The sequence below is a fragment of the Pyxicephalus adspersus genome, chromosome 4 (genome assembly GCF_032062135.1).
Source record: "Pyxicephalus adspersus chromosome 4, UCB_Pads_2.0, whole genome shotgun sequence".
Lineage (NCBI taxonomy): Eukaryota > Metazoa > Chordata > Amphibia > Anura > Pyxicephalidae > Pyxicephalus > Pyxicephalus adspersus.
In genome coordinates, this window is record NC_092861.1 from 103694364 (window position 1) to 103720650 (window position 26287).

Here is a 26287-nt window from a genome sequence, read left to right on the forward strand (position 1 = left end):
GCCAATGGCTGCCTGTCAGAACAAAAATGGAGGGGAGCATCCCTGCTGTTATTGGAGGGCCCTAGGCATCATAGGGGAGGTCCCTAGGCATTGTGGGAGGGTCAAATTCGCGGCTTCGAATCTAGCAATATTCGGGTCGGGTTCACCAGAATTTGAATGGTCATATTTCGGTCAAACATTAGGACGACCCGAATTCGAACAACAACACTAGTCAATGATGAGCAAGGTGAATTAATCCACCAAGATTTGAAGGTCATGGAAGGACGGTATCAGGGTAGATGGGATGTACATATGATGGCTGACTATTGTTGGAGCATCTGGCAGGATTGACTTAACACTGAACAGTCCAGGAAAAGCTAAAAGCATAAATGTTTAACTTAACCGCTTACCCCATTAATTTTCAAATGTTTTACTGTAAAAAATTTTTTTACAATAAATCTTTTGTATGAAGAAAAGAAATTTAAATAAACAATACATTCAAGTTATTGTTTCATTATTATTATTTTTTTATTGTATGTAAAATTTGTATGTTTTTTTGACAAAAATGGAGAGTACCCTGTATCATAAAACCTGGATGTGATAGCAAAAAACTGGGGTCATTTCTGGATTCACCACCCAAAAATTAGTAAAAAACAAATCTAAGATCTAACTAAAAAAAAATGCGTTCCCCAGTGCAATCTATGGCAGTGATTCTCAGCTGGTGTTCCTTTTGAATTTGCTGACCACCAGCAAAAAGAGATAATGTTCTATTGACCACCAGCTTTTGACCTGCTGTGAAAAAGGTATTTGAGTGCATTTCCTACCTTCGATTCACCGCAAAATAAGATAAAGTGGAGGTTTTAGCAGGAGCCCAGGTTGGTTCCTATGGACAGCAGCCAATACAAAGTTCCACCTGACAATCCCAGTACAATGAGCTCCATTTCTGTCTTGTCCTCTCATTTAGCACACACACAGGCCATAGAGAGCTGAACCTTGCACACCAACCTATCCCAGCACACCAAACATTACATGGGTAATGTAATGTCAGGTAAACGCAACCTGCTGCTATGCAAATACATTGTAACCTTTCATGTACTGAATGCACAGAACAGATGGCATTAGGTGTGGATGTCATTCATACAATTTACAGCAATCACTCTCTATGACAGAACAAATCCATAACTGACACCAACAATAAGCACCAACCTGATCCGGAGGCAGGGTCACAGCCTGAGTTCTCTGCCCTAGTAACCAGTCATGGACTTTTCCTCCAGAAATTTGTCCAATCTCCCCTCTCTCTAGGCTAGATGCCATCACCACAGTGCAGAATTACCGCCTGCATTTATTTTGGTAACTAAGACATTGTCACGAAGACAGAAAATGATCAACATCTTCCTAGTAAGGTGCAGACAGTAATAATAATAATAGTAATAAATATTATTTGTATCTCACATTACAGGGATGCAGGGAGTTTTACTAAACCCATGCCAATTGCATATCAATGCAGCACATTGCACACAATTTTTTTTAATTACTGTGGACAGCAACACACAGAGGCATTAACAAAGAATGACAACCCAGCATACCAACATAAATGCTCTGGAAGAAACACAACATACCAGTGTGACAAGCCCTTTATATGTATACAGGATGTGTTGTTTTGTTTATTTCTTAGGTATCACTATAACCACAGAGCAACTATACTGCTGCTTTACAACCCAGCTGCTAATAATTGTTTAAAGTTCAAATAATTTGTCTAAAATTAGTTTTTTCTGCATTTATTCAATCTATACAGCTACACAATAAAGTTTCCGCTGACCAATTGCCAATTTGTACATTATATTTAGAGCCTTCATGGATTTTCAAAGAACTATTACTTTCAATAGGCATTTACCTCCTACCACAATCTTCTATCACAATCATCTGGTCCTGACTGGGTGAAGCCCACAGACTGGTACTCCTGTCCATGGGCTGTGTACCTCTGCTCAGTGTCTTCAGCTTTCCTACTGTACTTCCCATAACTAGGACAGAGCAGAACAAGATGCCCCCTCCCTGTGTCTGCCTACCCCATCCCCCAGTTTCCTCTCTCCCTCTGTACTTTCACCCTTTAAATTCTGGATCAAGACACATCAGCTTCAATACACATCAGCTGCCTCTCCTCCCCAGAGCCTGGTATTCTGAGGGCTAACTGATGACTCTGGAGAAGGGAAATTCCTCAGCCAGAATGGGCTGACAGAGGGACAATGGCACAGCCATTGGGAGGCCATCTGAGTTGGGGAGAGAATGCCCACAGAGAGGGCTTTGAATGCCGCCTCTGGCACGCATGCCATAGGTTTGCCACCACTGTCATATGAGATGCAATACCTAGAACCTTCTTCCTAACTTTTGAGGATAGGACAATGTTCTTTTACCTACTTCTACCCAACCTTTCATTTAGTGAAATGACCTAGCACAATATCGGATTCACTCTACACAGTATACCTAGTACCTATTTTCCCTTAAGCCCAACCTCAATAATTTCTTATTATTATCTACCACTTAGATATTTTGATGGTACCAGATAATGCCAACATTTTAAGTGGAAATTCTTCTTAAGAATGTCTTAAGAACGTTTTCCCTAAAACAGTGAGTTTTCAATATTAATATTCTTATCATCATATGCCTAATTTCATATGAAATGACCACCTCACACAGTATATATACTTTCTCTAATATATTCCTTTATAATGTCATTTTTCATCACCAATTTTCACTCATATAAAAACATACCTACACTATTCCTGTCATATCCTAAGCCTTCTCATAATAACCATAACATTGTCTTTATTTTTATTTATTTATTTATTATTATTATTTATTTATTTATTATTTATTTATTTATTATTATTTATTTATTTATTATTATTATTATTTATTTTATTGTGTATTTTGTTGTACAGTACCCTAATCTAACATTCTCAACATATCCCCTGAGGAAGCCTGTTGGTGAAGCGCATCGGGAAACGAGACATATTTTCTCTTTTATAGGGATTCCTTTGTATAGTTCAATGGTCACACTTTGCATGATGCTTTAATGGGACCACCCTGTTTTCAATGTTTGTTTGGGTATTTAACAATGCTATTTATCATGATTGTATGTGACTTCTAACACTTAATACTTTTTTGTTTGCCAAAAAACAGCTCTTTTCTCTTACTTAACATATTATTTTTTAATACAGTCATGAAAAAAGGAAGGTAAAGTGAAGAATAGAGATTTGATTAGATCCTACTAATTAAGTTTAATAATATTTTAATTGATTAAACCAGAGCATTCCAAAAAAGGTGTGTAGAATTAGCTTTGAGGTATATAAAAACATCCCACCATCACCAATACATCCAATATTAGATATAAAGAATATGAAAAATTTTACTGCATTGCATCAGAAAAGTAAATGATGTTCAAAATAACATCTCCTATCTATGGTTACTATACCAGTATTTACTAACGTGTAAGTAATCCATGGGGGAAATTTAGAAATTTGTAAAAATATGATTATTTAACGGCTAAAATCATGCAATGATAAATTTACCATACCAGAATTCACCATCATCAAGAGATGTTTGACAAAGACGCTTTCTCTCTGCTGGATCAATGGAACTCCATTCTGGAGAGCTAGAAAAAATATATAGTTATTGCAGAAACAGTTGACTTTATACTTTGTTCTCTTTTAGTTTGTACAAACACTTTTTACACTTTGAAGAAATCTAAAAAAATCAATTTTATATGAAATACCAATAAAATAACAAAATAAAAAATAAGTACCTTTCAGTTTGATAAAATATTATAAATTTAAAATATTTGCATAAATATCATGAAAACTAGTGTATTGAGGTAACTTGGCTCTGTCATAGTCTGACTTAGGAGTAAGGTTAAGGCAAAGCAAACAAGCTTACAAACATCTGGAAACATAAAATAAATAGGAAATAGAATACATAAAAACATAGGAATCATTTTGCTTATTAAGTTAAAAAACAAAACAAAAACAAAAAACATTGATCTTCCCCAAAATGTTGTTGATAACTTTATGTGCTCTCTGTCTGTGCCAACTTTTATTATTTACATACAGAGGACTATATAACCATATACATTTTTGTTATGAAGAATAAGGAGTGGGGTTCCATAGTCTTCATTTTTACTGATACTGAAGACTTGAATGTTGTCAATGAACTGTAGGTGCATTACTGACAGAATCAACAAGTAAACAAAGGAATACAGAGCCTGAATAAAGAAAGGTAAAGGTTAACACCACTTTTGTTAAGAACATATATCTATATATATAGCGCTACAGAAGTCTATTTTAATTTTAAATTTTTATAAAAAAAAACCTTTTCATTTCAAAATGTTGCTTCTGTAATCTTACAAAACTGTAAAACTTTCAATCAATTATGGTAATTGATGAGGTGTTCTATATAGAACTGAGGTGTTCTATACACAACGTTTGCAAGTTTAGATTGAAAGTCAGCATTTTTCCAATCTGAGCCTCAGATTTTCCACGCACAGAGACATATACTAATCAAAGGTAGACAATTTGCATGCTTTCCTACAGTATATGTTTCCGAAGGGCTGATGCTGCTGCCGCTCTCTATAAAAGACAGGGTAGCATAAGGTGCCATTTTCTGGTACTCTCTACCATGTGGTAGACAGAAAGTAATAGTGTGCTGAAGCCTATAAGAAAAGCTAGATACAAAATGTGTTAAAAAATACAAAATCTTTAAAAAACAAAAGGATTTGGCAAACAGTGGTGGTAAATGCAGCAATGGTTTAAAGAGCCTGTTTACCAATGATGGAAGTCTGGCAAACAAAATAGGGGAGTTGGAAGCCTTAATGAATGAAGAGCATTATGACTTAGTTGGTATTGCTGAATCCTGGCTTTGTTCTTCACATGACTGGGCTGTCAATATTCCTGGTTATAACCACTTTCCTAAAGACAGACTCAAACGAAAAGGTGGTGGTGTCTGTATGTGAGAGGTGATATGACGGTGAATGTGAAAAAAAAAAGTGATGAGGTTGAGACATTATGGGTGGAGGTGAACATGGGGGTGCGAAATACCAAGGTAATTATTGGAGTCTGCTATAGGCCCCCCAGTGCTAAGGAAGAAATAGAAAAACAACTATTAGCACAGATAGAAAAGCCTACAAAAGCTGGCATAGTTTTAATAATGGGAGACTTTACCTACCCTGATATTGACTGGAGTAATGGCACTACAGATACAGCAAAAGGCCAGAAATGTATTAATTTAATACAAGATAATTTTATGGTACAGTTTATAGATGCCCCAACTAGAAAAGATACTCTGCTGGACCTAGTTTTTTTTTCTTACAATGCGGAGCTTATAACTAATGTGCATATATACGAGAATCTGGGTAGCAGTGAGCATAATATGATTTCATTAAATGTAAGCTATAATAAGGAAAAATAAAAACATTCATTTTAACATTTTAAAACATTTTAAAAGAGGACATTTTCCAATATTAACTCCCCTAGCGGTATTCCAGAGTGTGACTCGGGGTGGATTTTCCAGGCAAAAAGCAGGACACACTCAGGGTCTCTTTCAAGTAAAAAAAAAAAAAACACCTTGTTCTGTCACTGTCCCCAGCATCCCGCTGGTCCCCGTAGGTCCTAGGGACACGTCCTTCTTCTCCAATCTCCAGCCAGCGTATGCAGCAACAGACTCTAGGGTTTCCTGGTGATGTTGGTGCATGCGTCGATGCGGGCGGGAGTATCGGCGGGAAATTCAAATCATTTTGTATTGAATTCAATATGGAGAATATTGTCCTCAAATAACACCGAGCAGAAATAGGAATGTATTAAGTCTGTTGTACACAAACACACTGAAAAATATATTCAAATGGGTAATATGTTTAGGAGGCTAAAAGTAAACCCTATGTGGCTCACATCTAATGTTAAAAAAGCCATTAAGAATTCCAAAAATATAAAAATGAAGGATCATCTTCGTCATTTGAAAACTATAAAGAGGCGTATGTGTTAACTCAGTGGATGGTAACTCCCTGAGCCGGCTCCACTACACGCCGGGACAAGCAAGGCTGAACTAGCAGGCGCACCCGAGGAGGAGAAGCACGGATGCACAGAGGTGTCAGCATAGCAGATCTCCGCTGACTGCTCTGCTCCCTGATTGGCTGAGGAAAGGGAAATCCTGATGATGCTTGAGCTGTCATCAGGGTTTCCTATTTCTCAGCCAATCACAGAGCACTAGAGATGAATGGGCACAAAACTCCCTATTCAAGTCTAGTGCTGAATGGCTGAGAAACGTAAAACCTCAGCCAATCACAGAGCACTGGGGACGAATAGAGAGCCTTGTCCTCATTTAACCCCTAGTGCCCTGCAATCCCTCACTGTCAGGAGGAGTCCCATGGTTGTGCTCATGTCATGATTGCAGCCATGGGAATAATCCTGTCATTGGGATAACCTGAAAAAAAAAAGTTTAGTTACACAAACACACTCACATTTAATAAAATAATTTAACATTAAAGCCTTGTTCAATTTTCTCCACATATTTTAACCCTTTCAGGGAATGAGTAAGGGGTTTTATGTACTCCTGTACTTATTCCCCAGGGTGGGGTGGGGGAGATCTGGGAGTCTCCTTAATAAAGAGGGCTTCCAGATTCCAAAGACCTGTTAAAAATGTTTTTAAAAGCCCCCATTGTTTTCAATAGAAGCTTTCATTAAAAGCTTAAAAACGCTTATAAAAGCCTCTATTACGCTCAATGGGAGCGTTTTCAGGCGTTTTCACACGATTATCCTGCGTCTTAATTTTTTAAACGTTGAAAGCAACGTTTAAGGTAACGCTCAAAAACGTGCCTGAAGGAAACATCCTGGTGTAGATTAGCCCATTGGAATGCATGGGGACTTCAAACATGGGCTTAAAAAGCCTCAGGTTAAACGCTTGGGAAACAGTTTGTGTAGACTAAGCCTTAGGGACCCAAATTCCAAGGGAGTATTATCGGCTTTGTATAATAGCTTAGGTCAGATTAACATGAAGACTTCATCATATATATCGAAATGGGAGGGGGACTTGGGTGAAACGCTTCAACAAGAGGATTGGGATCAGATTTGGCATACAATAGCCCATTGAAGTAATAATGCTTCAGCCATAGAAACTAATTATAAACTAATGATGAGATGGTACCATCCAGGCTTGCGAAATTTCAGTTGAACTGTACGATCAATTGTTTTAGGGGCTGTAACACTTCATCATATCTGGTGGGAATGCCCGTAAATTAGGAAGTTCTGGATAGTAGTATATCAAATTGCATACAACATTGTCGGTTGTTTTTTTCCTAAACATCGAGCTGAAGCACTCCTGAATTTGAAACCATCTGTTTTCACAACAAACCAATTTAAATTATTGACATATTTGTTTACTGCGGCCAAAATGGTTCTTGCTAAGGCCTGGAGGTCCGCAACCTCTAAAATACAGCAAGTCAAGAACAAAATGTCTTGATTTTTAGTGAATGAGAATAATAATAATAATAATAATTTGTTGATGGCTTCGATAACTAAATTTCAAAAAACCTGGTCACCATGGATAGAATACTATATGACTATGGGGTGGGATGGATCATTGTTGACCATATAATTAAACCATCAGCAAAGTTATTGATTATAGAGTTTGCCTACTACCCCCTAATTCCCTTTGTCTTTGTCTTAGTATTGTCCTTATTATATGTAGTAAAAGGTTTTGTTTAAGACAAATTTATAAATGTTTCGCTGGATAGACAATAATTATAAATAAACTGAATTCTAATTCCATGGAGTTAAGGGGATGATAGAGAAAGAAATAAATTGTCATGTAGCGTTGTTATTAAATGAGGAAATGGTGAGGACTATCTCCCCCTCCATAAAATCACATAGTCACAAAGAAATATTATATTATTATATATTCACTTGTTACTGGGAGAATTTTTTTTTCTTATTCTCTTTCTTCACAAAGATAAAAGTTAGACACAATGAAAATTGGTGGTACACAATGTGAGGAGAAGGGAAGTAACTCCTTCCCCTTCCTGTTAATGTTACTAGTAACATTATTATAAGGTTGATTGATGATAAAATTGTTAAACACTTACTAAGATAAAATAAAAGGGGAAGTTATGAGGGGTTAAGGGAGGGGAGGTAAAGAACAAACCATTTTGGTAGATTGAAATTCTACTAAGCATTGGTTGAAAGAGAACTAGCATAGCACATGGAGTTAGGAGGCTAAAAAAAATTGATATAATGGAAGGAGCTTGAACTTGTAATAAATGTTGTTATTATTGATTTGACACGCGCCATGCTACAGGAGTTGATGAAGAGGGACATAGAGCAGCTGCTGACAGACAGGCAGCCACACATAGTAAGTCATGGCTCCTCTCCTGTTTTTACAGCATGCTTCTCTCAGCTGGATTCGCCCCTATGGTTGATTTAGCAATCCCTGCAGGCATACCATCATACCTCATGAGCATACTGACCTCCATAACTACTAAGAATGTCCTGGATACCCTGGCCTCCCACATAGAGGGATCTCTGAGGAGGGAGCTAAAATCATTACATCATCACATTACCACTGTGGATACCAAAGTTACTGCACTGGAAACATCCTCTTCTGTGCTAACCAAGCAGATTACAACTCTCGAGCAATCATACACACAGCTAAATACATAGCTGACATCATTATATCTACACACCGACGATCTGGAAAATCACAGAGAAATAAAATTGGGATCAGAGGAATTCTGGAGACAGGCACAGGCCCAGATCTAAGAGCTACAGTTACAGCTATACTTAGTCAAATCTTAGATCACCCGAATTCTACTGCAATTGAATTGGATCGAGTACATCAGGTTGGTGGCCTACGGAACTTACCTGACAACTCTTCCAGGGATGTGCTCTGCTGGGGTAATGGTTTTATTCTCGAAGAGCAAATATGTAGGCAAGCATGGCTCAAAAGATCGATAGAGTTTGACGGGGCACAGATAATGCACCGTGTGCTGCTTTTGGACACCATAAATTCGCAAGGAGCATCCTGTCTCCGGGGTCACCCATTCCACCTTCTTATCACCAAGGAAGATTCTGTCTTTGCCCTACATATGCCACAACAACTGCCAGCTCTCTTTGCGTTTTTGGGGACAAACCCCATTCCGGTTCCTGACTTGTTGCAATTCACTGTGGAAAATCCTGGATCATCTATCTGACCTGCATGGCATGAATGCAGACGCTGCACTAGACAGCCTAGAACAAGAAGACCATTTCCCAGTCTGAGCTCAGCTGCACCAGAATCCTGAAGGAGGTACCAACTGACCATGTGGACTGATCTGGATATGTGCACTATATGCACAAATATCTCGCTCCAAGGCTGGACTCTGGAAATAGGTTCAGGTACGAATATTTTTGGAGGTCACCTCAATTTCACTCTAAACCCATCTCAAAACCCATCCAAAGGGACTACACAGATGCCCCATTCCACTCTTAAAAGTTCAAAACTGTATTGCACATCTCACACACTCACAACTGGTAGACAACACCCCACCACACTCGACTACACATTCTATTATCTAGTTCCAGAATAGCTTTTAATTAAGCACAGCTAAATTTGTTTAGTGACATCTTCAGAGATTGGTGTAATCACTTTCTCTGACCATGCTCCATTTAAATCAATGGGCCTGATTTATTAAAGTTCTCCAAGGCTGAACGGAATAAACCTTCATCAGTGAAGCTGGGTGATCCAGCAAACCTGGAATGGATTTCCTAAAAGTAACTTGCTATTTGTTAGCAACAGTTTTCATTCCTGGACCTGATCTATTCCAGGTTTGCTGGATCACCCAGCTTCACTGATGAAAGTGCATTCTCTCCGACCTTGGAGAGCTTTAATAAATCAGGCCCAATGTGGATTTGGAATATTCACAAACACGATCTCCTTCATGGAAACTAAATGAAAGTTTACTGCAGGATCCACAGGTGTCATTGAAACTGGAAACAGAGCTAAGACAGTATTTTTAAGAAAATGCAAACTCTAAACCCAGCCCCTCTAATGTCTGGGAAGCCCATAAATGCTTCATCAGAGGGTTGCTTATTCAGCAGGGTCATAAACTGAAAAGGGACAAGCAATGCCTGATGAATGACCTATTCAATGACCTACATAAATTAGAACTAACACACAAGGCACTCCAGATCTGGAGTTAGAAAATAAAAACATACTAACAATCTGGCCAGAAGGTCACTAAATGGCCTCAGACACACTAAATGCACACATCAGTATCCTCTTGAAACCGGGTAAGGACCCCCAATCATGCACTAGCTATAGAGCCATTTCTCTACTAAATTGCGACTTGAAGTTGTTCACTAGCATATTAGTACATTGTTTAAACCCTGTCCTTCTCACTATAAAACACACAGATCAAAGTGGCTTCATTCTTTATAGAGAGGCTTGTGACAGTACAAATCAGATACTGAATTTGATTGAAAGAGCGTTATCCCAAAATACCTCTTTCCTACTCCTGTCGATGGTTGTCGAGAAGGCCTTTGACTGAGTGCAGTCAAGTTCCTGGCACTAAGCCAAGAATGGCAGACACAAGGGACCCGGCTACACGTCCTGCTCAGATCAACATATAAAGGGGGGCATCTAAACTCTCACAGGGGAGGAAGACACACAGAATCACCTCTGGCCTCACCAGAAAGCCCATCCATTAAACCTTGCTCGACTACCCCGGCCAGCCAGCATCCTGATTTCCAACAATTAATAGAGGAAAGCAATAGCAGCTCTCCAGAGTACACAGGAATATAATTTCTTACAGCACAAATCAGTTTTGGATACTCAAATAGAGGAACTCCAAAATAAGCTTGATGATTTAGAAAATCACTCCAGGGGCAACAATTTTCTTAGTTGGATAGAGTCCACAGGGCCCTGGCAGCACCCAATCCAGATCGTCTATCAAGAGACATTATAGTGAAACCTCACTTTACTCTACCAAGGAAGCTTTGAAGAAAGGCTACAAGGAATACTGAAGACCTGCAGATAGAAGGTTTTCCAGTCCAAATCTTCTCTAAACTATCTCCAATTACAATTCAAAGAAGGCGAAACCTAAAACCACTTTTACAGATTTTATTAGCTAAGAACATAAGAGACCGTTGAGCCCTTCCGCTACCTCTGCTATTCCAATTCAGCGGGAGAACTTTATCCTTTTCTACATTTGCAGAAGAAGAACCACTACTGAAAGATCTAAACCTACTGCCTCACAATTCTTCCTCTCCAAAACCACTAGAGGGTGCTTGTGCTCCACCCGATTTACCAATAGGTAAAACCAAGCTCAAAGAAAACACAAAGACTTTCATGATACTTCCATAGTGACAGGGTCCACGCGTCTCAACTTCCCGAACACGGACGCTGTGCCTTGACAGTTTACAGATGGAAATCCAGGATTGATCTACTTTTCTGTGATTTTATTTTTCTCCACAGCATCCCTGAAAGGTGTACCATATGATCCTGATTGAACAGGGCTTGATATCCTTTACACAGTTGCCTTATCTGTTATTTCCAGTATTAAAGATTTTTTATGCTACTTGAAATCTATAATTGCCATAGTGCTGTTTTACTCATTGATACATGGGCACCTAGAGTGTCATGGTTTATAAAACCATTTACTCATTTTCAGTCCGCCAAGGTAATCTTGCCTATAATTTTTATTGTTCTATAATCTTCTATCTTCTATCTTCTATAATGTTCTATAATAGTTTTACTCACGTGTTTATGAGGGATCCGTGGGAATGGACTCTAAGGGTTCACTTTAAGATCCACTTTAAGGGTCGATTGACAAGAGCACAGTTACTACAGACTGGCTCAAGCAGTACTTCCCTTAACCAATGGAGCTGTTTAGAGCTTCAACCTATGAAATAGCCTGGGGAAGAGGCAGGCTTCAGGACCCAAAGGGCCTGTGCTGGTTGCAACCCTATCAAGACATCAAAAGTCACGCAATTATGCTATATTTTTTTGTTTTCTGGTATGTCATTTATTGAACTCCCTATTGTTATCTCACCTAACCCACCTAACTTCCCCCTCACCCCATGGAGAACACTCTCAATATGGCCATACGGCCACCAGAGAAACACGTCTGAGATCTTATCATGCCAGTTATGCCTGAAAACCCAACTAAAACACAGCTCTTATCATTACTAAAACAAAATGACTTGTCTAGCCCATGGTCGGATTATGATCTGATATTGATGCAAATGTCTGGTTTGAGAGGACCTCATGACAACTTAATGACAGGACTTAATGACAATTTACTAAGTGACCCAGCTGTAAAAGATGAAGATCAGATCAAGTGCTTCTTTAACAATAACAAATCCCAAGGCACATGCACAGCAGTAAATTGTGATGCCCACAAAGTGACAATTAGAGGGAAAATATTAAGATTGGGTCTCAGTTGAAGAAAGAACGCAACAAACATAAATAACTTAATGCTAAGGAATACCATGAAACTCAACTGAAACATAAAAATGACCCTATATTAGACTTATGCCCACAGATTGAAAAACTACGCAAGGAGCTAAATTTTGTTGAACACAGGAACTGAGAAGTCCCTAAGATGAGCAGCTCATAAGGACTACACCTGGGATGATAAACCTGGCAGGCTACTGGTAAACAAATTAAACCCTAAAACGAAAATTCATACCCTCCCTAATATTATTCTACGCAATGTAAAAATTTTATAGTAAGACAGATTCACAAGAACAGGGTTTGGGAATTTTTTTTCTAATGTTTCTATGCCTAAATTGAAAATAAAACAAATAGATGTTAGAAAAGCCTTTTATGGTGGAAGAGATAATAAAGGTAATACATTTGCTAAAGTAAAGCAGTGCTCCTGGTCAGGATCGATTTTCTACCACAAAAATTTCGGACCTCAACTAGCACCCCACCTCATGGAAGACTTTACCTTCCTTAGAAAAGGAAACTTTCTCTTTCCAGAAGCCAATGTGGCTTACATTATTGTAAATCCAAAACTATAACGTGACACCACAGAAGTAGTTAATTGCAGGCCAATATTGCTAATAAATTGTGACTTTTCATGACAAAAGGTCATGACAAAAATTCCATCCATTTGCCTTCATTCATTTTTAGAGGTATACATCCATCCGGACCAGGTAGGATTCTTGTTACATAGACAGGCTCCAGGTCAAACTAGGCAATTAGTTGATCTCATCTCAGTGATAAAATTCTAACTGGGATCAAGGGCAGAGAAGTCATGCTTCTTTCCATAGATCTGCAGAAAGCTTTTCATAGTCTGTCAGGGGAGTACCTATTTCAAGTTTTGGACATAATGCATTTTGGCCCCTACTTTATTTACCTACTGAAATCCCTAAATGACCAACCTACAGTCAAAATATCTTTAGAAGGAATCACTGTCCCAATCTTTTCGGTTCAAAAAAGGTACAAGGCAGGGCTGCCCATTGTCACCTTTACTATTCGCTCTGGCTTTAGAACCATTAGCCATCAGCCATACAATCAATCCCTAACATACAAGGCATTCACTGTGGCCAAACCGAACACAAATATGCCTTACTTGAGAATGACATATTGATGTATATTACACTCATAGTAACCTTACCCAATCCTTTTAAGGTACTTGACAACTTTACTAAGATTCCGGGCCTCCACATAAAAGAGTGAAATCCAAAGCTCCTAATATCAACATCCCAAACCCCCTGGTCACCTCTCAAAAATAACGGTTTTCATATGAGGGAAAATTCAATCCAATACATAGAGATTCAATTAACCCCTACATACCAATCCCTGTACCAAGCTAATTATGGGCCCTTAAATAAAAAATTACTTCTAGACATACAAAAATGGTCCAGATCCCCCCCTTCTTGGTTCAGACGCATGGCCACTGTTAAAATGAACATTCTACCAAGGACTTTTTATCTGTTCTGTACATTACCAGTTCACATCCCACAACTGTAGACCATCTGCAATCCAAAATCCTGAATTTTACATGGGGAGGGGAAAAAAAGCAGAATTCAAAAAGCTACAATGTTTGCCTTCCGCACTCAAGGAGGTTTAGGGGTCCTGGATCTCCAGCATTATGCCAAAGTGGCACAAATAGCACAGTTTTCTATGTGTTATATCCTAAATGCTCGACCTCAGTGGGTTGGTTTAGAAGAATTAGCATGCATTTCCAACGGGAATCGAATCCATGATGTGGATATCGAAAAAATCCAGACTGGCTATACATTGCCTCATACTAGCCTACTCTATTCTAATATGGGATACACCTAGATTTAATCCAAAACTGGTATCACCACTTACGACTCTTGCCCCTGTGGGACAATCCAGAATTCACACCTGGTTTAATTAAAGATCAGTTAAGGTGGTGAATAGAAAATGGATTCAAATGTATAAAAGATATAATCGATAAGTGGGGAGGATGTTCAGCCTTGAATATCTAACCAGCAAGGAAAAGCTCCCCAAAAATTAATACTTCAGATTCAGACAAATTAGATCTTTTGTGTCCTCTAAGCTTAAACAAGCTACTTCTCCGTTTAGGTCCACTACTTTTGAAAGTTTGTGTAGCTCTATGGCTGACTCCAAAGGCCAAATCTCCCATCTATATGCTATCTATATGCCCGGGGCCAAGAAATTAAGATATATATGTAATTATAGGAAATTCTCGAAAGTATCACTCAACTCCTCACTGGTGGAGGCGAAATACAAGGTGATGCTAAGATGGTATTTAGTGCCCTAGTGACCATTTAGCGTGATACCACCCTTCATCCTCTCCATTATGTTTCAGAGGGTGTGGAGAAAGGGGCACAATGGAACAGGCTTTTTGGTCGGAGTTATTTTAGCTTATATCTAAAATTGTTTACAGTGAGATAAACAAGATACTTAAAGGGGCACTATTTAACAAGCTAGATCAAAAATTACCTAAATACACCCTCATTCTATTGGCTGGAAAAATGTTGATATTCCAATGGAACCACTATCAGCAAAGTTAAAATGGATAATTAAGCTTCTGCTTATAATTAAGGCTGATTCTAAGCAGTCCTATATTATACCAGTCTTTAAAAAGCTCCAGAATATAACAAAAAGTCTTCATCCCACTCCCCCCTCTTTCCCCCAACTTGTCACTCAGTTCAGAAGCTTCATCTTTTACTGACCTTGTTATGGGGGAGAAGGTTTTACTCCAGATATTTGGGTAATACTCGATAATAGGTTTAAAGGTTGATTTTTGTTTTGTTTTTTCTCCCTTTGATTGCTTACCCGAAACAGAAATTTTGTTATTCTTTGTTTGTCTTGTTGTGCAATGTGCATTATATAACATATACTCAGTTATTTTGTCTGTCATCCAACAGAACTATGATGTTACATTGTAATTTGTCTTATTTTATTATGAAAAAAAAGCAATAAAAATATTGAAATACAAACAATGTTAAAATGCTATATCACCAGTTCCACTGCCTTCAGCAGTCTGGGCACCTAGCCACGTGCTGCAGGCTATTTCTCGCAATCCATTGATAGGAGTTACACTGGAGTGGTAACAAAACACTTTAAAAGCCAAGCACGTGCAATCCTATGTCACCAGTCTTGGGACACACCAACTTTCCCTCAGAACATCTAGATCAAATGGAGAATGATCCAATTGACCTATTTTCTCTGTTCTCTCCCACCACAGCAGTTTATTAGGCCACTCACTTCACTAGAATCTACATGCGTATCAAATGAACCTTTAAGTTACCTTTACCTTTAACTGTTAACAAATTTTATTAGACATACAGGCATCAGCCACAGCAGCCTGTGTTGCTAAATGGGAAAGATATCTTAATCTGAAGTTCTCCCCCCAACAAATAGACCACCTTCTCCATTTCAGCCATAAAGCGTATAAGCAGCAATAGGTATCAGGAGATAAATTAAAAATTGCTAACCAGATGATTCAGGATCCCAACTATTCTGGCTGCAACGTATCCTCATGTTATTCCTGTCCGGTGGCGTTGAGAAACATCATTAGGTGCCCTGATTCATTTATTTTGGGAGTGTTCCATGATACAGACATTCTGGTCAGAGGTAGGAGACATAATTTTCACGCTTACAAAAACTGACATCAAGCACAAACCTAAATTGGTTCTGCTTCATGTCTGTCCCTATTAGAACAAGAAATACAATCAATTTTGCACCACTTATTGAACACAGCCAAGGCAATTCCAGCTCTCTGGAAGTGTGCCTCACTGTGAACTCTCAATCAGTGGATTCGGTTTGTAAACTATATTTACTGCATGGAAGATTTTCGGTGCTCTTGGGAGGTCAGGGTGCAAAGAAAATAGAATACAGACTGTGTTTTCTTGTTTTATGTATTAGTTTTGTACTTTTGACAACAGAATAATTGTAATATTTATTATTGACATGTCTTTGTTTCATTGGCAAATTATAATTGTACAACATTGTTCTTATTGTTACTGGTATTTTTTCTTGGTACATCTCAATAAAAATAAAATCTAAAACTAAAAATGAATCAGTTCTGTATTGGTGACCTGTTTAATCCATCTGTTCCTAATGCCAAGCAATAATTGTTCTACCACCAACCCTTGCACAACCCCCACAGACACTAACAGCACAAGTAGAACCTTTCACAAACATTCCTAATATTGGCTAAATAACCCCTTTTTTTCTTCCAACCAAACTCAGCACCAGTTGAGATTTATACAGGTTCTGAGGTCCTGGAGTCATTTACTGCTTGTGTAACTGGCAAGAAGTCTGCAAGAAACATCATAAGGGTAAATCACCTTAAAGAATCAAGAGGGGCACAGCTTCACAATGGGGCTGTGAGGACGTGAGATCTAGGAGCTCCATTCCCAGCACTGCTTCTGCATCAGACACGACAATTCAAATTGCACAAATGGCTTCCCCTGACACACGCTAGGATGGAGACACCAGGCCCCTCCCAGGCTCAGAAGAAATCGGGGCTCCGCTTGTATTTTCAGGTGGCGGAGACCCGATCCACAGAGGCCTGCACACCTAAGGTGGTACCGTGTCGAGCTGCGCCAGGACGAACACCTGAAGCCACCTGAAGTGACCCAAGCTATCCAAAATAGGTCCCAGGCAATATCAGTCAATACTCCCATCCCAACTGCAACTTACTAGATTCTATCCACGGACCTCAGTGCCCTCCTACTTACCACTATCCACGAAGGCTAACATTGAAAACCTGGCAGCCAGGTTGGAAAGGGCCATGCGAAAAGAGCTGGAAGACATACGCCAGAAAACCACAGCCCTGGATCCTAGAGTCTCAACAATGCAGACTACATCCACTTCACAAACGACACGTATGCAATCTATGTAAAATACCCAAAAATTATTACAGAGCTCAGTGTCCTTCCTACTGCTACAGGTTGGGGACCAAGGAAACAGACATCACCGTAACAATGTAAGAATCAAGGGCCTGTCAGAGGCAACTGCTGGATCCGATCTCAAAGCTACAGTTACAGCCATATTCAGCATGCTTTTGGGGAAACCTCCCACAGTCCATATTGAAATTGACCGTGTGGAAAGGCTGTAAAGGTTAGAATAAGAATCACCATGAGATGTCCTCTGCAGGATCAAATTTTATTCGGTGCTTAAACGGGCCAGGTCCCAGGGGACTTTAGATTTTGATGGTGAGCAGATCATCATCCTACCTGACCTGTCTAGCTCTACGCTGGGAAAGCAGAGACTCTTCCGTCCTTTATTAGACCAGAAAAAAGAAAGCAACGTGACATACAATTGGGGACACCCCTTTCACTTACTGGTACGCAAGGGTGCAGCAATGTTCAGGTGCCCATGACCAACTACCTGAACTGTTTCGCTTTCTGGATACTACATTGATTGATGTCCCCGACAGTTTGGAGTTCCCACAAGTAATGGTAAACTTAAGGCAACCTTCCTGACGTTGCAGGAGACGACAACAGAAGTCTTCCTCTCAAGCTAGATCTCAATCAAGCCATCCAGCTTGAACTGATAAGGACTAGAATAACTCCACAACCTTTATAATTAAGTGCTGTTATTGTGGCCTTCCCTCCAGCAACGGAATATGCCCCCCCTTCTCCAGTGGACTACAAATGTGCATCTCAACACAAGCGGAATGGCTGAGTTTCATCCCATATATTTGTGTTTAGTTAATATATGCTAGTTTTAAGGGCACCAGCTATGTCTGCAGGTCTACCTGCTGTTGTTTAATTTAGCTTGACCCTTGGAGGAGGAGGTGATCACCACATGGTGCTTTCTATAATGACGGATAGTGTTTGTGGGAACTTTTGTTTTTTGCCAGATGGGGTGGGGGGGGCTCTCATTTAGGGGAGACTACTTCCTGTTTGATCCCCCCATCGGGGTAATATGTTGACTCCAACTGTTGTTAAAACAGTTTTCAGTGATTTGTTTTCTCTTTGTTCGTTGCTTACTTGAATTGTGGTAATACTTGAATTTGCTCTATATTAGTGACTTTCGATTTTTAACATAGCAGAAGGAGGAATAGGGTTCGACTCCATCCCAGCATTACTACACTCCATCAACCCCTAGTAGGATGTCCTTATATACTTAGGGACTTGTGGTATATCCAATTCTTTAGTAACCCCTGATTTAGATTAGCCTTATCCTTGACCAAACCTAGATTATCCTCCACCCCCATCTGAACTACCCTTATCCTTAACCCTGTAACCCTGGGAACTTGATTGTTTAAGCTATTTGTCAGGCCTTATAATGCCAAATATCAAAGTTGTCTCCCTTAGTGCTAAAGGCCTGAATATTCCAGAGACGAGAAAGACTCTATTGTGAGCTCTACACAGACCGAAAGCATGAGTAGCGTTTCTACAAGAGACCAACTTTAGAATTTACAAATTCCCTAGATTTACAGACCACAATTATCAATGGGCATGGTGCCGCCACAGATAATAAAGCCAGAGGAGTGAGCATTCTCATTTCTAAGAGAGTTGCTTGGCAATTCAAAGGTAGTTGGTGTGATTTGGGGGGCAGGCTTTCTATTTCTAAAGGGCTATCTTGAGGTGACTTTAATGTCTCCCTGGACGAACCCTCAGGCTTTTCCAGCAGTAGGGATAATGTATCACTGACCAGGAAATTTCGCAAATTACTCTCTGAATACCAACTATGTGATGTCTAGCATATTCACCACCTGATTACTCGAGATGATACATACTATTCAGTGATTCACTGGTTGTATTCACAAACAGACTGTCACGGATAATGGGGAGGGGAGGAAAACAGAAAGATAAATACAAGGGACTAGGCTTTCAATGGCTAGGGAAAAGGAAACGGTCACCCCCTACGGACACCCTAACCTAGCCCTGACTCCTGACGGTATGAATATCCCCTGAAGGTGGGAATACTCATACACTGGAACCTAGGCCCTAGTAACCCTGAATTGCCCTAGGAATAGTGACTGGGCTTGAGACTACTGGTTCCTTCCCAAATGAAAGAACCAGTGTCTTCCTGTGGCCTAGTAACAACAAAAGAACAACAAAACACCAAAAGCAATGGAGGAGCAGGAACCCTGAAGAGGACAACACACCAGCTCTTCACATCCCAGAAGTGAATATCAACCGAATAGCATGAAGTAAGAGGCCAGACTAAATGGAGGAGCAGTAATGACCACCAGGTGCAGCTGATACAAGGGGTGTGGTAATTACAAACAACACAGAAACAAGTAAAAACAAAGAGACTGTCAGATAACCTCATGTGCGTGCAGCTTGTCTCACAGATCTTCTAACCTCAGTCACGGAAGGGACCGTGACAGTACCCCCCCTTCTATGGGTGGCCTCTGGACACCCAGGACCGACCTTATCCGGATTAGCCCTGTGGAAAGCTTTCACTAGGCCACTAGCATTAACGTCAGTCGCTGGAACCCACATTTTCTCCTCCGGACCATAACCCCTCCAGTGAACGACATACTGGAGGGATCTGCGGAGAATTCGGGAGTCCAGTATCCTGGCAATCTGAAATGCTAGATTACCGTCCACCATGACAGGAGCCGGAGGCAAGGAGGACGGTTCCGTAGGTTCGACATATCTCTTCAACAGTGATTTGTGGAACACATTATGAATCTTTAAAGCCTGTGGAAGTTTGAGATGAAAGGCAACCGGGTTAATAATGGCGGAGATCTTATATGGACCAGTAAGCCTTGGACCCAACTTCCAAGAAGAAACTTTCAACTTAATGTTTCTTTTGGACAGCCACACAAAATCACCCACTCTTAGGTCTGGACCACTCATACGTCTCCTGTCAGCCATACGTTTATACTTGTTGCCCATCTTTTTTAAATTTTGAAAAAATTAAATTTTGAATTTTCGCCCATAGATGTTAAAGAAGAGGAAAATCTTTCCTCTTCAGGAATACCTGAAGTCTCAGTACCAGAAAATGTGCCAAATTGCGGATGGAATCCATATGCCCCAAAAAACGGCCACTTATCAGTGGACTCCTGCCTACTGTTATTTATGGCAAACTTGGCCAAAGACAAAAATGAAGAACATCTCAAATAAGTCTCCAGATTCTGGTTAGTGTGTTCAGTCTGACCGTTCGACTTAAGATGAAAGGCTAAAGAGAAGGACAATTGTACCCCCAGACGAGTGCAGAAAGCCTTCCATAATCTGTAAACAAATTGAGTCCCCCTATCAGACACCACATACGAGGGAATACCGTGTAAGCTTCACGATGTTATCAACAAACACTTGTGCAAGGGTTTTAGCATTAGGTAGCCCTGACAATGCCAGAAAGTGTGACATCTTACTGAAGCAATCAACAATCACCAGAATCACGTTTTTTCCTGAGGAATTAGGCAAATCTGTGATAAAATCCACAGATAAATGAGTCCAAGGTCGGGATAAGATTGAAAACAGAAGTAGGGATCCAGAAGGCCGAGTATGTGTCACCTTAGCACGAGCACAAGTACTACATGCTGACACATACCCCTCAACACATTTACGCAACCCCGGCCACCAGAACCTACGAGAGATGAGATCGACCGTGGATCAGTTCCCAGGGTGTCCTGTAAGGACTGTACAGTGGTGTTTCTCGAACACCTTGTGTCGTAATTCGTAAGGAACAAACAACTTCCCCGAAGGACAAGAATCCGGTGCATCTCCCTGGGCCTCCAATACCTCTGCCTCAAGATCGGAATAAAGGGCGGATATTACTACCCCTTCAGACAATATCAGACCAGGATCTTCCGAATCACCCCCACAGGAAAGCTACGGGACAAAGCGTCTGCCTTGACGTTCTTAACCCCAGGGCGATAGGTAACAACGAATATGAACCTGGTAAAAAACAACGACCATCTGGCCTGTCTTGGGTTCAGAGGTTTAGCCGACTCTAAATATGCCAGATTTTTGTGATCAGTAATTACCGTAATAGGATGAATCGCTCCTTCCAACCAATGACGCCATTCCTCAAAAGCCAACTTAATGGCCAGCAACTCTCTATCATCTACGTAATGATTTTTCTCTGCATTAGAGAGTTTTTTAGAGAAGAAAGCACATGGGCGCCATTTACTAGGTGAAGGACCCAGCGATAAGACTACTCCTACCCCTACTTCAGATGCGTCAACTTCCACAATAAATGGTTGTGCCACATCTGGTTGCACCAGTATAGGAGCAGAAGCAAAACACTCCTTAACAGCTGAAAAGGCTTGTAATGCCGCATCCGACCAGACTGAGAAATCTGAACCTTTCCTCGTCATGTCCGTTAAAGGTTTAACCACAATGGAGTAATTCAAAATAAATTCACGGTAGTAATTGGTGAACCCCAAAAATCGCATAAGTGCTTTCAGATTTTCGGGTCGATCCCAGTCCAACACCGCACAGACCTTTTCAGGATCCATACGAAAACCTGAAGATGAGATTAAGTAACCCAGGAACTTCACCTCTGGAACTGCAAAAACACACTTCTCTCTTCGCATACAATTTATTCTCTCTAAGGATCTGTAACACTTGTTTCACGTGATCCTGATGAGTCACCATGTCTGGAGAATAAATTAGTATATCATCCAGGTACACCACAACAAACCTGCCCACCAGATAATGAAAGATGTCATTAATGAAATGTTGAAAAACCGCAGGAGCATTGGTTAACCCAAAAGGCATATTCTCAAAATAACCCTCAGGGGTATTAAAGGTCGTCTTCCATTAATCCCCCTCTCTGATCCTTACCAGATTATATGCCCCTCTCAAATCCAATTTAAAGAACACCTTGGCCCCGACAATCTGATTGAAAAAATCCGGGATTAAAGGAAGAGGGTAAGGGTCACGGACAGTAATACGGTTAAGCTCACTGAAGTCCAAACATGACCTAAGAGTTCCGTCCTTTTTCTTAACAAAGAAAAACCCTGCAGCTACTGGAGATTTGGATGGTCTAATAGGACCTTTAACCAAACTCTCGGTGAAATATTCTCGCATGGCCGCTCTTTCGGGTTCGGAAAGAATATACAACCGAGACGCGGGGAGCTTAGCTCCGGGAATCAGGTTGATGGGGCAATCATACTCCCGATGTGGAGGTAACTCCTGGTCTTCAGTTTCAGAGAATACATCAGAAAACTCAGAAATAAACGAAGGTACAACCTTAGTGGTTACAACAGAAAGCGATGTGTTAAGACAGTTGTCTATGCAATAATCACTTCAATCAAGAATCTGTCTCGCTTGCCAATAGATGGTAGGATTATGTTTGCTTAACCATGGTAAACCTAGTACCAACGGAGCAGGCAGACCCTCCAGCACAAAGAACGAGATGGATTCTTGATGAAAATCACCCACCTTTAAACGGATGTCTTGCACCATTTGTGACAAACATTTCTGCGTGAGTGGAGCAGAATCAATTGCAAACACTGAGATATTTTTGTCTAATGCACTAGTTGTTAACCCATGCATACGGACGAACTGACCATCAACTAAGTTAACCCCTGCCTCACTGTCAATAAACACTTCAATTCCCACAGTTTTGGAGTCTAGCGCCACCTCAGCAGACAGGAGAAATCGAGTACTACCGGTAAATGACAAAAGTAAATTCTCTGATTCCCCACACAGACCACCAAGTGAGAGATGAGGGTTAAACACACATTTTGTTTTGTTTTCACCTTGGCGCTGAACATAAGGACAGATGTTGACAAAATGTTCCCGTTTTCCACAGTCCCTTCTTATGCCCAAAGTTCTTATTCCTAGGTAGAGAGGTAGCTCCCCCCAACTGCATAGATTCATCACTAGACATGAACTCAAGCATCTCTCCACCCAAAGTGTCAGAGGAGGCCGCCATCTTATATGATTGTACGTCCTGGGATTGAGGAACCTTGGATCTCTTAGATCTATCCATATGTACAACAAGGAACATAGCCGCTTCCAATGACCCAGGATATTCGTGAAACGCCAATGCGTCTTTCAGACTCTCTGATAGCCCTTGACAGAATTGACTACGGAGAGCAGGATCATTCCACTCAGTATCCGTAGCCCACCTCCTAAACTGAGAGCAATAGGTCTCCGCAGAACGCTTTCCCTGCTGCAAGACACGCAACTTGGTCTCGGCCAGGGAGATCCAATCTGGGACATCATAGATAAGACCTAGCGCTCTGAAAAATTCATCTACTGACCAGGGGGACTGAGAACCGGTTGGCAACGAAAAAGCCCAAGAGCGTCACCTTTAAGCAATGAGATGATTATACCCACTCTTTGACTCTCGTCCCTTGAAGAGTGTGGACGTAGTTTAAAATATAGTTTGCAGGACTCCCTGAACCGAATAAAATTGTTGCTTCCCCCAGAAAATCTGTCCGGGAGCGCCACCTTGGGTTCAGAGCAGGCCTGATTCCTGCTGTCACAACCAGCTGCCTGTGGTCTCTGTATGTGTGAGACGGGCGTGCGGAGGTCAGCTACCTCCAAAGACAGCCCCTGCAATTGTGCGACCAGTGCAGAGATATCCATAGCTGCACTGACACAAACAAAAAATAGCAGTTTGGGCAGTTGATAATGTCACGGAAAATGGGGAGGGGAGGAGACCTGACTGCCTCCATAAGAGGCACTGAGGAAGCTACCAATCAGAGATGGTTCTACTCGACCATGTTCCGTGAATCCTCAGACTGTTTGACAGCTCTCTGAGCAGCCTAATTTTTAAGCTGCTGTATGATGCCCTCTTGAAAGCCCATACTAAACATTCTTACTTGTTTAGTTTTATATTGACCATTTTCCAATCATGGAACTACACCCTACCCCCACCATTCATCCCTCTTAGAACCCCCCATCCCTACCCCAGAATAGTTGTGTTAGATAGCAATTACAACAAATAAAAATATGGGTCCCATGGAATTCTTTAATATGATGTTAAATATAAGTGTTGATTTTGATGTAGTAGACTGTTACTACTAAAGTATTGCAAACAACAGTTGAACTGTTTGATGAAAATATGCAGTGTTGGTTATTGTAATTTTTGGTTCTTTTATATGTATTCTGTACTCATTACAAGTGTGTTTGATCTCTATGTTTACCTGTGTATATTGTATGCTTCCTTTGTACTTACCTAGTAAAATCTTAAATTTAAAAATAAAATCTGGGATCTGGACATTGCAAATACACCAAGTGGTTACTAATGAATCTGTTGGAATTACCATTGACAAGGAAACTGCTATTCTTAACCCACAGTTAATTTTAGCATGTATTATAATGATGTCCCTGTTAAGGTGTTTTACTTACTTGCTTTAATGTCCCAGTTACCAAATGAAGGTAAAAGTAAATCAAAAATTTGGAGTTGCCACCAAAACAAAAATAAAGGGGAAATCTTTTTCCCATGACAACTGTATAAAGTGGATATCCCTCACAGTGGCAAGAAATCATCGCACTTGAGTTGAGTTTACAGGAAAGAAAAAGGAAGAAATAAAAGCAGTTTTATTTCTTCCATAAATAAAATAATTAAGTATATAAAAAATAATACTTGTGCTTGATTAATATAATCAAGACAGTAATAATCATTTCAAATATTATTAAATATATGAGGCGCACAAAATATAATAATATATAAAATATAAATATAGAAATAAAATCAATCATCCATAAGTCCATATATATAGTCCAGTTATACCTATATATCCGGCTGCATTTTCAGAGCTTTTAGGGTTTTCTGTACTTGCACAAAATGAAGCTATATTTATTTATTTATTCATATATTGTTAGCTACTCGGTACAGTGCTGGACGGTAGGTATGTGAAGCAGATACTACCTCTGATATAAAACCAGCAATGCTGTGTTTGCAGGGAACCTGTGAGTTTATCTACTGGTTATTGAAAATTTCTGTTTTGGGGTTGGTTTTACTGGGAATCTGCAAGAGCAGGGAGGGGCGGATTCCCAAATCCATGGCCCACATCTGCCTAAGTGTGGTTGTAGGTTAGACTCGCTGTGGGTCAGTTTGTTTTTTTTTTTGCTGCAAGGAGAAAACATTGATTTATAAAAGCCAGGAGGCTGTTTTGAATTTGGGCTGTATTTTTGTGGATACTAACCAGTTCTAGGGAAGATTTTTTTATTTTCTGTTGTAGTTTTTGGCAATAAATACAGGCCCTAAAGCGTAGCTCGTGTGTTGAGTTGCTTCTGTGCCAACCTACCATTTGATGCTAATTCTTCACAAAATATATATATTTGTACATATGACATGAAGTTTGCTATGTATAAATATTTATAGCTTATAGATGAGTGATTTTTTACCAATATTTGCATTTTGCGCACCACATATATTTATTGTTAATTCTACCCTACGTTATCCGTAATAAAATTAGCTTTTTCCCTATTTAAAACAAATGTTTTCTGGATCAATAGAATCTTGGTCAATCAGAATCCTGTTAGGTCATGTCTAGAATGTACTTTTATCGCCTCTGAAGTAGCAATAAGTGTAGTTATGATGTTGTTATTTTTTTTTAAGGAGGAGGCCCCAATGGACTGGTATTTACATAGCAGTGGTGCTACATACTCACAGGCCGTCATGCTAGAGGAATGTTAGGTTGCATGCCTTGAGGTATGGTATGGCATGGTATTTTCAAGGGAAGGGGGAACACTTATTTTTACACTTCTATTCAAAGCAAAAGATAGACTAACTCTAGAAATGCTGAACCTGTGCTAATAGCTAAAGAAAAGTTAAGACCTCTATTTTCTTCTGGTTAGCTTGAGCTAAATTATGGGCCCTTTTTGAACAGCCAAAGATTCCGATGCAATCCCCACCATTCAGTAACCCTTTCAACTGCTCGTTTATCTATTTTCCTAAATACCTTGTGGGATTT

The 26287-nt window shown here is 40.0% G+C and overlaps 1 protein-coding gene across 1 annotated transcript in view; it reads right to left on the bottom strand.

The window, feature by feature from the left end:
- The window catches only part of CAPN9 (calpain 9), a 193442-nt gene that overhangs the window by 120531 nt on the left and 46624 nt on the right, over window positions 1–26287 (bottom strand). The window contains exon 10 of the mRNA XM_072410240.1: window positions 3554–3631. Within this exon, the coding sequence (XP_072266341.1) occupies window positions 3554–3631 (78 nt within the window). The remainder of the gene's footprint in view (window positions 1–3553; window positions 3632–26287) is intronic.